General features: G+C 35.6%; 1 protein-coding gene across 1 annotated transcript; it reads left to right on the top strand.

The window, feature by feature from the left end:
* Positions 1 to 2,567: 2,567 nt before the first annotated feature.
* LOC110029546 (F-box protein At2g32560-like) lies at positions 2,568 to 6,586 on the top strand. The gene is made up of 5 exons (XM_020731881.1): positions 2,568 to 3,960; positions 4,741 to 4,820; positions 5,115 to 5,293; positions 5,452 to 5,526; positions 6,216 to 6,586. Exons 1-5 carry the CDS (start codon positions 3,313 to 3,315, stop codon positions 6,401 to 6,403), a joined length of 1,170 nt encoding a protein of 389 aa, XP_020587540.1. The 5' UTR covers positions 2,568 to 3,312; the 3' UTR covers positions 6,404 to 6,586.
* Positions 6,587 to 12,280: the final 5,694 nt, after the last annotated feature.

Below are 12,280 nucleotides of genomic sequence, written 5' to 3'. Positions count from 1 at the left end.
TAGGGAAAGCTTCTATGATTGATTTAGTGACCTACACCTTCCTCCATATCGAAAGAAGAAGAAAAGATCCACATTCAAGTTGACTTTGTTACATAACAAGGAGGAGAAGGTGAGCACCAGCTCGAACGGTAGGCTCGCACACATTGACTTTCAAAAGACTGGTATTTTGATTCCTTGTCGGTGTCCCTTTATCCTTCACTACTAGCCGACATCATTTGGTCTCTCACTTACGAAGAGGCACTTTTGAAGAAAGCATGACTGCCTTGTGCTGACTAAATGATAAGTACCAACTGATGGCCTAGGAGGCTTCCCTCTTCCGGTCAACAATGCTTTAAGAACATGAAGAGTGACTGGAGATTGAACAAAAGATGGCAGCAGCCAAGGCAAAGACAAAGGCGGCAAGAGAATGAGCAAAGGTGGTTGAACCTAAAATACTCAGAGTGTCAGAGTTTTTGTTGAATACTCCTGCAGATAACCGCCTTAGTGCAGATGAGGCAGTAATGAAGATATTTACAAATGTTTTGTCGAGCTCTCGTCCCACCCAACACTAATATGATTGTCAAGGAGGGGGTTTCCTTCGACACCGACCAAATGATAAAGACATAGTTAGTCATCTCCATGTGGACTGACATAGAGAAATTTATCACTATATTATTAGACGAGGAGGAGGTGGAGGATGGAGGATGGTAAGTGTTCAATGTGTGACTTGTGCTTGGCTTTTTCCTACACTTATGAAATTTTCTTCGTTTTTTTCTTTTTGAATATTTGTAATGAAATGTTGGAAAGCTATTTAATCTTTTAATCGTGAATGAAAGTAAAACTTTTGGTCGATTTTGCCTTCATTTTTTCTCATTACCTTTACTTTGTATTTAATTTTTCTTATGAAAAGTGTATCAGAACCGATTGATCTGAAATTCTATAAAAGGTGTGGGCCTATTATATTTTGTTCTTGCTCAACAAAACTATTTATTTTCTTCTTCGGGTCAAAATAGAGTGAGCTTATGGAGATTAGATGGTTAGAGACCTTTGAGTCATAAATCGTGCTTACTCTCTTAACGCATGACACTATTGTTGATGGTTCAATTCTAAGGCGAGACTCGCCAGCTCCACAGTCTATGGATGTGTCTTTGGCTTTGAAAAATTAGAGGGTTGACGAAGAGATTCTGTTACTTGCTGACCTATTCACTATGAGTAATCTGCCAATGGATGCCAGTTGTTTGTGGTCATCAACATGATCATCTTTTATCCACTAAACAAAACTCTCATTGGATGTGGCGGACTTGCTATTAAAATTGGTCACCACTCATGGGGAGCTTGCAAGAAATAAAGGTGACTTAGTTTCTATTGCCAAATACTGGAGCCTAACAACACCTCGAAGCAAGCTAAAGCCAAATTGTCAAAGATGCAAGGTTGAATCATGGACTTGGAAAAAAAAAATTATGGAGCTAAAGGACCAATGTTGTTATTTTGGAAGTGAAAGTGGAAGCTGGCTTAGGAACGGCTTTCGATTGCATCGAGACATGAATGAGGTGAAGGCTGGTCTACTTGAAAACTTCAAGGACTAAAACAACCTAACGATGAGTCTTTCATTTATGGGAGTCTTTCATTTATGGCAAAAGATTTATCTTGGATAAGCTTCTTCAATCCGACTGCATATCTCTTGTTGATATTAGAAAAAAGCCGCCTCAATCTTCTTTTATGGTGATTCATAATTAAATGTGTTTTTATTATTTTGTGACTTTTTTTATAAATTGTCTTAACTTCATAAAAAATGGAAAGTGTTTACTTTTATGAGCTTGTCATACATTGGGTTTATTTTTTTTATTTCAAATACTTGCATTGAGTAATTGAAGTTGTGAGGGAGATCCATCTGATATGCTATCGCTTAACTCAAATCTTATACTTCCCATATCTCGGTTGCTCGAGTAGGCATCTTCATGGACAGGCCGCACCTTACACGCTAGACGTATGAAGCAGATCTTATTGCAGTCTTCATATGGACGACCATCTAGACCTGCAGTAGGACCAGAGGCTATTATACGATCCTTCAACCACCCCTAATATACCAAGCAATTCGAGTACCACCTCCTTAGGGCCCATTGTGCCAGAGAGGATTCGAACCCTCAGCCTAAGGGGTCACAGGCATATATATATATCCTCCAGCCATTATTGCCCACGATGGCTATATATATATATATTTAAAAAGATTGGTCGGAGGGTGGACCCTCCAACTAAACCATGTGACTAATTCAAGACAATGTTCGAACCTGTGCCCCTCAGGGTCTTACAAATGCTGCCTACCAATAAACAACGTCTCGCAACTCTTATCTTATAAATTTACATATCTAAAATCTACATTTTCATATTTACATATATATACTATTTAAAATTTCTATATCACATCAAAAAATATCACATTAACTAAATTTTTAAAATTTAAATATACACTTTTCTTGTATAAACTTTTAAGATCAAAGCGTTATAAGTATAAATATTAAATTTGATACATTAGATGTGTAAATACATAAGAATTGTGTCGTATGCATTTAAATTTTTCATAATATGATTTTCTGATACTAGCGAAGCATGCCCTTCCAAAGGGCAAAGGCCAAGTGTTCGTTGCTGGTAGGTGTTCTTCCCTAACAATCCGCAGACGGGTAATTCTCCTCCTATTTCCCCCTATAACTACACCCAATCGTTTTGGAATCCTGCTCCTCGGATTCACTCCCCCTCACCTCCCTTCTCTGTTCTCCGAGCTCTCTCTTGGGGAGAGATGGAGATCGATTTTGGATCTGTTGCTGAGGAGTTGAAGTGCACCGGTTAGGATTCCGACGAACGGAGGAAGCCCAACGTCGCTTTCATCCCCTATCTTCTTCAAGCCAGATACACCTTCCTTCTCGACTGATTTTCCCCACCAAGATCCTTCTTATATTACTCATCTCGATCTCCAGATCAAATCCCAAATCTTAGTTTGCAGGTTTGATACAAGAGAAATCTGGGAGCCCAAAGCCGGGCAACAGGTGTCCTATCCACTAGCCTTCTCGGACAGAGGCCCCCCCTGTTGCTCGGAGCTTGGTGTTCTTCGTTAATCTCGCCTCCTCGATTCGGCAAATCCTGCTTTAAAGCTGTAGTGGGTTTCACCCTCAGCATACCGATAGTTGATAAGGGATAATTCCTGGATAGATCTGCATAAGTCAAAGTTTTTTTTGCCTCCTCATTTGAAAGAATAGGTTCCTTTATATTTTTTTATTGATTTTTTATGTGGCTCACAAATCAGCAAGTCGACGAGACCCCGTTTTTCTTACTTTACTGATGCTTTTCTTCTTCCTTATATCAGCCTTCTCCTTCTTCCTCCTCTTATCCAGGTCACTTCCCTTGCAGCCTCTCCCTTCATGGGCAAACGAGGGTAGATTGCTTTCTTTCTTGTTTGCCCAAGAATTCCATTTGCTTTATGTGAACTCTATCAAGTACTTTTTCAAATCCATGGCTGCAAAAAAGCATGCCTCTCGGATCGAAAGCATAGCGGATTCGACCGAGATTTCTGTTCTCGACTTGCCTGAGTTGGCCTTAGAGTGTATTCTGGAAAAGCTTTCGCCTGCCGGGCTGTGTAACATGGCTGGAGTCTGCAGGTCTTTGAGGCAGAGGTGCAGAAGTGATTACTTGTGGGAGAGGCAGATGAGGGAGAAGTGGGGGAGAGTGATCGGAAAAGCGGCAGAAAGGAGTTGGATTAAGTATTTGAATGTGAGGAACGAGTCCTCCGTCGCCACCGAGGCCTCCATCGGAAAGACAAAGAGGCTATTTGGATCTCTCACACGTCTATGGCTTCTTTCCCTGCTAAAGTTGAGGCTCGATGGAAGTGGAAAGCATAGGAGCTCTTTGCCTGATGACTCCATCATGTCATGGTATTTGTCTCTGGAGACTGGCAAATTCTGGTTCCCAGCTCAAATCTACAACCGAGAGGTAATGATCCAATGATTTTTTTTTTCTTTCTGTATTCATTAATTTGACTGATCTTCAATGAACATCTATCTGGTTTTTCACCTCTATTTCTGAGAAGAAATGAGATCAGCTTAGCAAGTGATCAATTTAATTATGGAATTAATGAATTGGAATGTGGGGATTGGATATAGGTATATCAATGTTTCATTTATTTTGCTGAATTCATAATACTTTATAAATCTGCTTCCTTTTCAACATTGATCTTAATATGAGTCATTAATCACCATTCAATGAATTAGTTATTCGTTTGAAATCAATTCCAACGAGAATTCCTAATAACAAGCAAAAAAAGTTTGACCATCTATTTTAAATTTGAGTCCTAAACTGAGTAAGCTAATAACCAATTGCAACCATGCACTCATCTTTAAATTTAAGTAATGTTAAACTTAGTAAGTTTCTTATATGTTACATTTATGGGCGCTATGCGTACCTAAATCAAAAGTAAAGGCTTATTTATTAGGACTTGAGCCATATATCTCTGCAATTATTAGTAATATGAGAGGTTCAATTAAAACATATTAATGAAAAATAATTTTAATCGCCAAATTATTTTTATTAGTGTTGTAAGAACATAACACAATTATTTTTTTTATTATTCATTTGAATGAGATCTTTAACTTTAATTAGGAAGTAAAGCTTGTTTTATGTTAGTAATATCGTGATGTAGCAGGTATATCATGCTTATTTCTTCTACTCTTTTCAACAAAATTTACCCCTTTTTTTTTTCTTATTTTCTTTCAGCATGGACATGTTGGTTTTATGCTGTCATGTTATGATGCAGAGCTAAGTTATGATTCTACCACAGACGCCTTCCGTGCCCGGTGAGTTATTTGGCAGATTGACTCAATTCTTATGTATTTATATATCTAACGCCTGAACTTTAATTTTAACATACATACCACCTTATCTATGCATGAAAAAAGGTGTATTTTACTTTTTCAAAAATTAAAATAGTGGTATTTTGTATGTGATATGAAAGATTTGAGTCATATAAATGTAAAAAAGTAAACTTTATGTGTTAGATATGTAAATAAAGAAAGAGGTCGAACACAAAGCATATTCTACAGAATAGCAGAGTTTATGATTGATTTAGAAAACATTTATTTCATCCGTAGGTATCCGCCTCATGGGCGCCGGACCATCGTAACTGAGGAAGGAGTAGAGTGGGACAGAATAAGGGCAACACCTACTGATAATAATCCGCACGATTTACACCTCTCTGACTGCCTTCATGATCTTCATCCTGGCGATCATATTGAGATCCAATGGAGAAGAAACAAAGAATTTCCATATGGTATTTGTTCTAAATATTATTCCATTCTATTGTGCTTTTAAGGTTTAGCTCATTAGTTAAATTTTCTTAGTTGTGTAATCTTTCTATAATTTCCATTTTAATGATGGTATTTTCTTAAAAATCTTTGGCTTAAAGTTTAACATGATTGTGTTTAACAGGATGGTGGTATGGAGTGGTAGGACACCTTGAAAGATGTGATGGATATGAACATTTCTGCCGTTGTCATAGTTCTGGTGAGGATTTTAAATTCCTTATTGTAATTTAACTCTCTAAGATTTAAAATTTTAGGAAATAAACTTTTTATAGCAAATTTCATATCTTATTTAGAAGTTATTGTTGTGTTGCTGTCTTATGAGTTGTGGAGTTTAATTTTCGTTCGAAGAAAATGAGCTATGCAAATCTAGTCATGGTTTAAATTTCTTGGTAAGGATACCATAAGAGTTGAATGGTATCTAATATTTGTGCTTATTTCTTTTAGGACGATTTGAGATTTCTTTTTGCAAATTGTCTTTTTATGAAGAAAGTAGGGCTGCTGTCTTATATATCTTTTATAAGTAAGGGTTATGATTTTTCACAAGCAACCATTGTGCAATCTGCAACAGCCGCAACATGAGTAGCCATTCATTTTGTGAACCATATAGATTTTTCTTTTGTAAGATTTATATACCTGCCACTCAATTCCTATTTATTTACATATTTAACGCTTAAACTTCAGTTTTTATATACATGCCACTTATGCATAAAAAGGTGCATTTCATTTTTTTTTAAGTTAAAATGGTGGTATTATTTATGCGATATGAAAGATTAGGGCACTATAAATCTAGCATGTATAATCTAGGCTTTGAATATGTAATTATATAGGAACTTTTTACATTTATCTCCTACAAATAAGCAATTTCTTCTTCCTTCTGAATTTTGGCAGAAACCATTATCTTGGAGTTCAACCAATACACTCCCGGTTCGAGGTGGAGGCAAACAACAGTAAACCGGAAGGATCATCGTGAAGAAGGAAATGAGACCGATGGATTTTATGGAGGAATCAGAAAACTCTATTCCAAGGTTGAAATATCTACATGGAGGCAGCTATGGCCAACAGACATTTTGGAGTAGGCCTTAACTGTCTTCTATCAGTTCTATGCTTCATTCCTTTGATGCTTCTTCTCATGATTTGTAAAATACAAAGATTCCTCATTTTCTCAGTATCAAAGGCAAGATATTCAGTTTGAAGTTGTAAATGTGCATTAAAATGTAGACTCAAGAGAAGATTATATGATTATTCTGTATTTTGCCAAAGCTAGTTTCTTTTCTTGTTTTAATGATGGTTCATGGGAGTCTCTGAAATTCTGATGTAGAATTCATAGTGGCTACATAGAAAGCTAAATTCTTAAATTTTAAGAAGTTTTTTTTGTTTTGAAGGTTGGAATTTCTTCAGAAACTTCAAAGTTTAGGTCACTGTTACAGAATTTCTATGTACAACTGATATTGTAGTTAAGGAGAGAAACTAAACGTAAATTCATGAACTTAGCAAGTCATTTAATTGCTAATGATTATGTTATATGCTATATATTTATGTTGATTTTGGTAATCCAAGAGAAATGTGCTTTTGTTTTTGAAAGATCGAGTATATTTGGTAGGCCATCCATTCAGGGAAATGCTGCAGAGGCAAGCTGCTGTGGCTGAGTGGCTGGCAGGCTTTTACCTTTTGAATAAAAAGATGAAGTACCTCTGAATGGTCTAGGTCTGGGCCAGCTGATAAGATTGATAAGATTGAAGCTTTAGGTTCAAATTTTCTATTTTATAATGAGTGAATCTACATAAGCACAAATATAATATAATGGGATTTTATTGTAAGGCTAGTTAATAAACTAATATAATAGATCCTTGAGTCATTTCAGGCTTGTGAGCTACAATTTTTCTTCTTTTGGGCAGAATAAGGGCTCAAACTCTACCCTTTCATATGTTTACTTGCGCTAGTCCTTGGGCTCATGAGTTAACATGTCATCTAAACAAAAAACAAAAAAAAAAGTGAGTCTACTAGAAAGTGAGGCTAAATTGTGGAAAGAGAGAATTTGAGGTGGAAATTGGGGACAAGGCTTTTCCAGCATGAGCTGACATTTTAGACATCTAAATTATCATATTAAATGCATATATTTATTGAAAAATATGAATTGCAATTTTTCCTAATTTTACCTCCTTTATTAAAAAAATGATAGTCTTCAAACAAAATATCTCTATTGAGACTTCAACTGTCTCACACACACACACACACACACACACACACACTACATATATATATATATATACATATATATATATATATATACATATATATATATATATATATATATATTTGTTTATACACCAGTTGGAGTTTATTGTTATTTAGTTTTAATCTTAATCTAAAATTCTAATAAAACTATTGAATTTTCTATCATATATCACTTGTTGTCACGACACGGTCTAATAATTTAGAATTAATTAAGTTAGAAATTGCAGTTGGGCGGTGAAACATTCAAATAATTATCAACATATTTATAAAATCTTTCAATATATAAAAAGGCCATTAAAATTCAAAAAGTATATTTAGAAACAAAAAGAAAATATGAATACATCTCAAACCAGTACTGAACAAAAGTATATTTAGAAACAAAAAGAAAATATGAATACAACATCTCAAACCAGTACTGAACAGTACATCATTATCTGAAGAAAATAATATAAAAAATTATCATCGTAATACCTAGTAGTAATAGTCCTCCTGTAAACCAAGTCATCCTACCAAACATATCAACATACAACTTTTCATTTCTTGAAATAGATAATTAATTTTAATAGTAAGTTTGACTTATTGAGCAATTATAATCTTAATATGAATTAAGTTATTATGTCAATGTGATGCATGAATGATCAAACAAAAATAAAAGTCATTACTTTATAAAACTTTAAACTTTCATTTTAAATTTATTCATTTCCGTTGTAAATTAAGTATTTACCCTTTCTAACATTTTTAAAAGTCATAACGGGAGTACAGTCATACTCGAAGTTATCCTAAAATATGTACCTAAAGGTACCGTTAAAAACGTACTCAAAGGTACCATCAAAATTGTATCTAAAGATACACTTTTACCATTTCTTTTATCATGCACGAGTACCTCGTATCCTCTATCAGTGTAATATGTGGGTAATCATGTAAGACTTAAACTTTTACTTAACATTTAATATCAATTTAAATTCTTTTAAGAATATATTTTCACATATCAATCATTTTCCTCCTATTTGTAAAATATAATTCAAACTTTCAAACTACAAGACATGAAAGAAATAATTATTTTAAGTTGTTTAATAAAGTAATTATTTAAAAAAAAACCTTAATTTAATGCATAAAAAATATTTACTCACCTTTGCCTTAAGAAACCTCTGAAAAAGTTTAACCTTTTAATTCACTTTCTTTGACTAACAGTGCCTAAATCAATTAAAAGTGCACATAACTATAAAAACCAGATCCAAAAAAAAAATCTTAAATTTAGTTAACTTATTTAATTATGCAAGAATTGTATGACTAAGACTAACATGTTTTCTTCATCTTCCTCAAATTCCACAGATTTATCATATTCTTTCACAGTTTCTAAAAGAAATAAATTTAATAATATTAATTAAATTTTTATATTATTAATTCCAAAAATAACATAAGGCTTAACATTCAATCTCTCTCCTTAACCACTCGCTTCACAAAATTCCTCTCCTTCAAAGCCTAAATCCCTGTATTAAAGACCTGGTTGTATTTGACTTTGCATTTAAACACACACATAGATAAATTTATTTAAATAATAATATATTAATTAAATTATTAAAATCTCAAATATACTTTTTATAACTTCGGATGCCCAAACCTCGAAGCATAATGTCCCTCCTTACTCTTCTTTTGTCTCGATGAAACTCAATTGAGCAGTGCAAATGGAGAAATCAACCCTTCTTCTTCTTCCTTCGCCCTCGATCGTGTGGCCCTAACCAGCAGTGCACGCCACAGCATTGCTGTCTCATCCTTCCTTCGGTTGTGGTTCAACTGTTGAAATTCAAAATAATGTGGAATAAAGTGGAATACTCAATTATTTCATTGATATGAACGATGATATAAATAACCCTTTATAAGGATATAAATAACCCTTATAAGAACTCTATAATAGGAAAAATAATAAAAAGAAATGATATGAAAGAAAAGATATATCATATAATATCTCCAATAATTAATTCATATCAATTATTACGAGATATATGAAATAACATAAAATAGTAAACCAAATAATTCTTAATCTAAGGAAATAAATATAAAATAGGAAAGGAAATACCTCCTTATATTAAGAAAATAATTTATTCCTCATAACTTCTTATAGAAATAAATTATTTTCTATTATAATTCTTAACACTCCCCCTCAAGTTTGGAATGTATGTTAATAATTCATAACTTGCTGAGTAGTCAAGAAAAAATGATCGTTTGGATTATCGAATTTGTTAGATTCAGGCTTAACTAAATTTTGAGTATTGTATGTCATGTGTTTAGGCGTATAAGAGAGATTTAGGCTTGGCTGAATTTGCTAGATTCAGGCTTCGCTGAATTTTGAGTTTTTTCTGTCATGAGTTTTGACGTAAAATAGAGATTCAGGCTTGACTGAATTTGTTGGACTTAGACTTGATTGAATTTTGAGTTTTGTCTATCATATGTTTCGGTGTAGAAGAGAGATTCAGACTTGACTGAATTTGTTGGATTAAAGCTTAACTGAATTTTGAGTTTTGCATGGAAAGAGACAACCTACAGGAAAACTTACTTTTAGTTGACCGCGGTTGTCGTTGGCTGCAGAGAAAACATGTAAATCACACCCAGTAAATTTTGCTAACAGAGAAGGCAGCAACATAAAGGGTGGGTGGAAATAGAGCTCCCTCTGACGCTTGAGTCAAGGAAGAAAAAATACTGCAAGAGAAATGACAGGCTGGAAATGCAGCTCTTCTTGACGCTTGAGCAGGGAAGAAAAAATATCGTAGGAGAAATGACCGGCTGAAAACGCAGCTCCCCCTCACGCTTGGGTAGGGAAAAAATACTGCATAAAAAAGCATCAACGATGGCGGTTGTCGTTGTCCGATCGATTGCAGCGATACGGGAAAAAATACTGCATAAAAAAGCATCAACGATGGATTTCGCTGGCGTTGTCCGATCGATTGCAGCGATACCTCCAGCGAGATGATGATGAGGCAGGTGGCGACATCGATGGCGCCGCCATGGTTGTAGCCTCTGCTCACGACTCCCTTCTTCTCGATTTGTTCCGCTCGTGCGGATGTCGTGCACAATGAAAGCAACATGTTTTGCTCACGACCCCCTTCTTCTCGATTTGTTCGGCTCGTGCGGATGTCGTGCGCAATGAAAGCAACATGTTCAACATGTTTTGTCTCGACTGAGGGGATGCCGACTATAGATTTTCTGGAGACCAGCAGGGTTGAAGCTCTCGATTCAGGAAGAGTTGGCCAGCAAACAAAACTTGTAGGGAGAGAAAAAAAATGTTGTTTCAAATATCGAGATGAGTGCCCATCCCTTCCCACCTCGATGATGGCAGGAAGGGAGTTCGACAATTTTCAAAGGAGGACCAGTGGCTAAAGTACAAAATTAAGCTTTGATACCATGTTAAAATTCAAAATAATGTGGAATAAAGTGGAATACTAAATTATTTTATTGATATGAACGAGGGTATAAATAACCCTTACAAGAACTCTATAATAGAAAAATAACCCTTACAAGAACTCTATACAAGAACGAGGGTAAGAAATAGCACGAAGGTTTCCTTCTTCCTCCTTCGACTTCTCCTTCTTATTCCTCTTCTTATTCTTCCTCTCCTTCACCACGACTTCCTCCTTCCTTCTCAACTTCGATTGTTTAGGGCTCGGCACAGGGCCACACGCCTGGTCTTTCTCCTCTTCTTCTCTTCGCTGAAATTGATCCCCGCACTTTCTTTTTTGAATGAGGAGAAGTGTGAAAGAGAATGTGTTAGTTTTCCTGTGAGGGGGTGTGACTCCTCTAATTGCCCACACTCTTTTTATTTATTTATTTTTCTTTTTTATTTTAAAATTCAGTTATTACAATCCCCACTCCTTCATTAAAGGATCATTTCGCGCGGCGTTCCACTCGCGGCGACCGCGAATCTGAGGGAAAAGCCGGCCGCGGGTGAGACCTTGCGGCACGCGGTATCACTCCGACTTTTTACTCCTCTACCCTTCCTTCATTCGATCCCGCCTTCGCCTGCCCTGTCGAGTGTGAGCTTCCTCTACCGATCGGAAATGTGTGCCAGCATCGAAGAGTCGGTAAATCAACATCTTTCTTCTTCTTCGAGTTTGCTCTCTCTTACGAGTAAGAATGAGAAAATTAGGGTATCTAGCAATGAAGACGGATCAAATCGGCAGCAATCTCATTAATTCAGATCTACGTGAGCTCGGTATGGCTGCCAAGAACCTCGCCGATCACGCCTTCATGCTCGGGAGCGGCCTCCATTATTTTCCCAGGAAGCGACCTCCAATGCTCAGAAGCGGCCTCCATTATTCTCCCAATAAGCGGTCTCCATTATTTACCCAAAAGCGAATCTCCATTATTCTGCCAGTAACCCTTAAATTGAAGTTTGTGGTTGTATCTTTAGGTTTCCATTATTCTCCCAATACCCCGATTTCCACAAGATATCGAAGGTTGTGGCTCTGAATGAGATAAAAATGAAAGTAAAATTATTGATGTATCAAATTCTTTTTTATTTTGCTTTTCTCTAGTAAGTAATCTGGCATGTGGAAACAGAGATAGAAGTGTTCTATCCGTAAGAGCATCCTTTTCATTTCTTTTGATTAACATCAATTGTGTTTTTGAGTTTACAACTTGTATGCATTTTCATTTTCTTTTAGATTGATTGTTCTTGCTGGTTTACTAAAATTTAAGCAAGTAAAGAGGAAAGAAGTTTTTAT

Source organism: Phalaenopsis equestris, unplaced genomic scaffold, assembly GCF_001263595.1.
Source record: "Phalaenopsis equestris unplaced genomic scaffold, ASM126359v1 Scaffold000592, whole genome shotgun sequence".
Lineage (NCBI taxonomy): Eukaryota > Viridiplantae > Streptophyta > Magnoliopsida > Asparagales > Orchidaceae > Phalaenopsis > Phalaenopsis equestris.
The sequence above is the reverse complement of the archived record's forward strand: the minus strand, read 5'-3'. Positions and strand labels throughout refer to the sequence as shown.

What these genes read in the sequence shown, in the direction of transcription:
- LOC110029546 (XM_020731881.1), top strand. Translation starts at nt 3,313, where the DNA reads ATGCTTTTCTTCTTCCTTATATCAGCCTTCTCCTTCTTCCTCCTCTTA. An exon ending in CTCAAATCTACAACCGAGAG is followed by an intron (nt 3,961 to 4,740) that starts GTAATGATCCAA and finishes ATTTTCTTTCAG; the next exon opens with CATGGACATGTTGGTTTTAT. An exon ending in AAACAAAGAATTTCCATATG is followed by an intron (nt 5,294 to 5,451) that starts GTATTTGTTCTA and finishes TGTGTTTAACAG; the next exon opens with GATGGTGGTATGGAGTGGTA.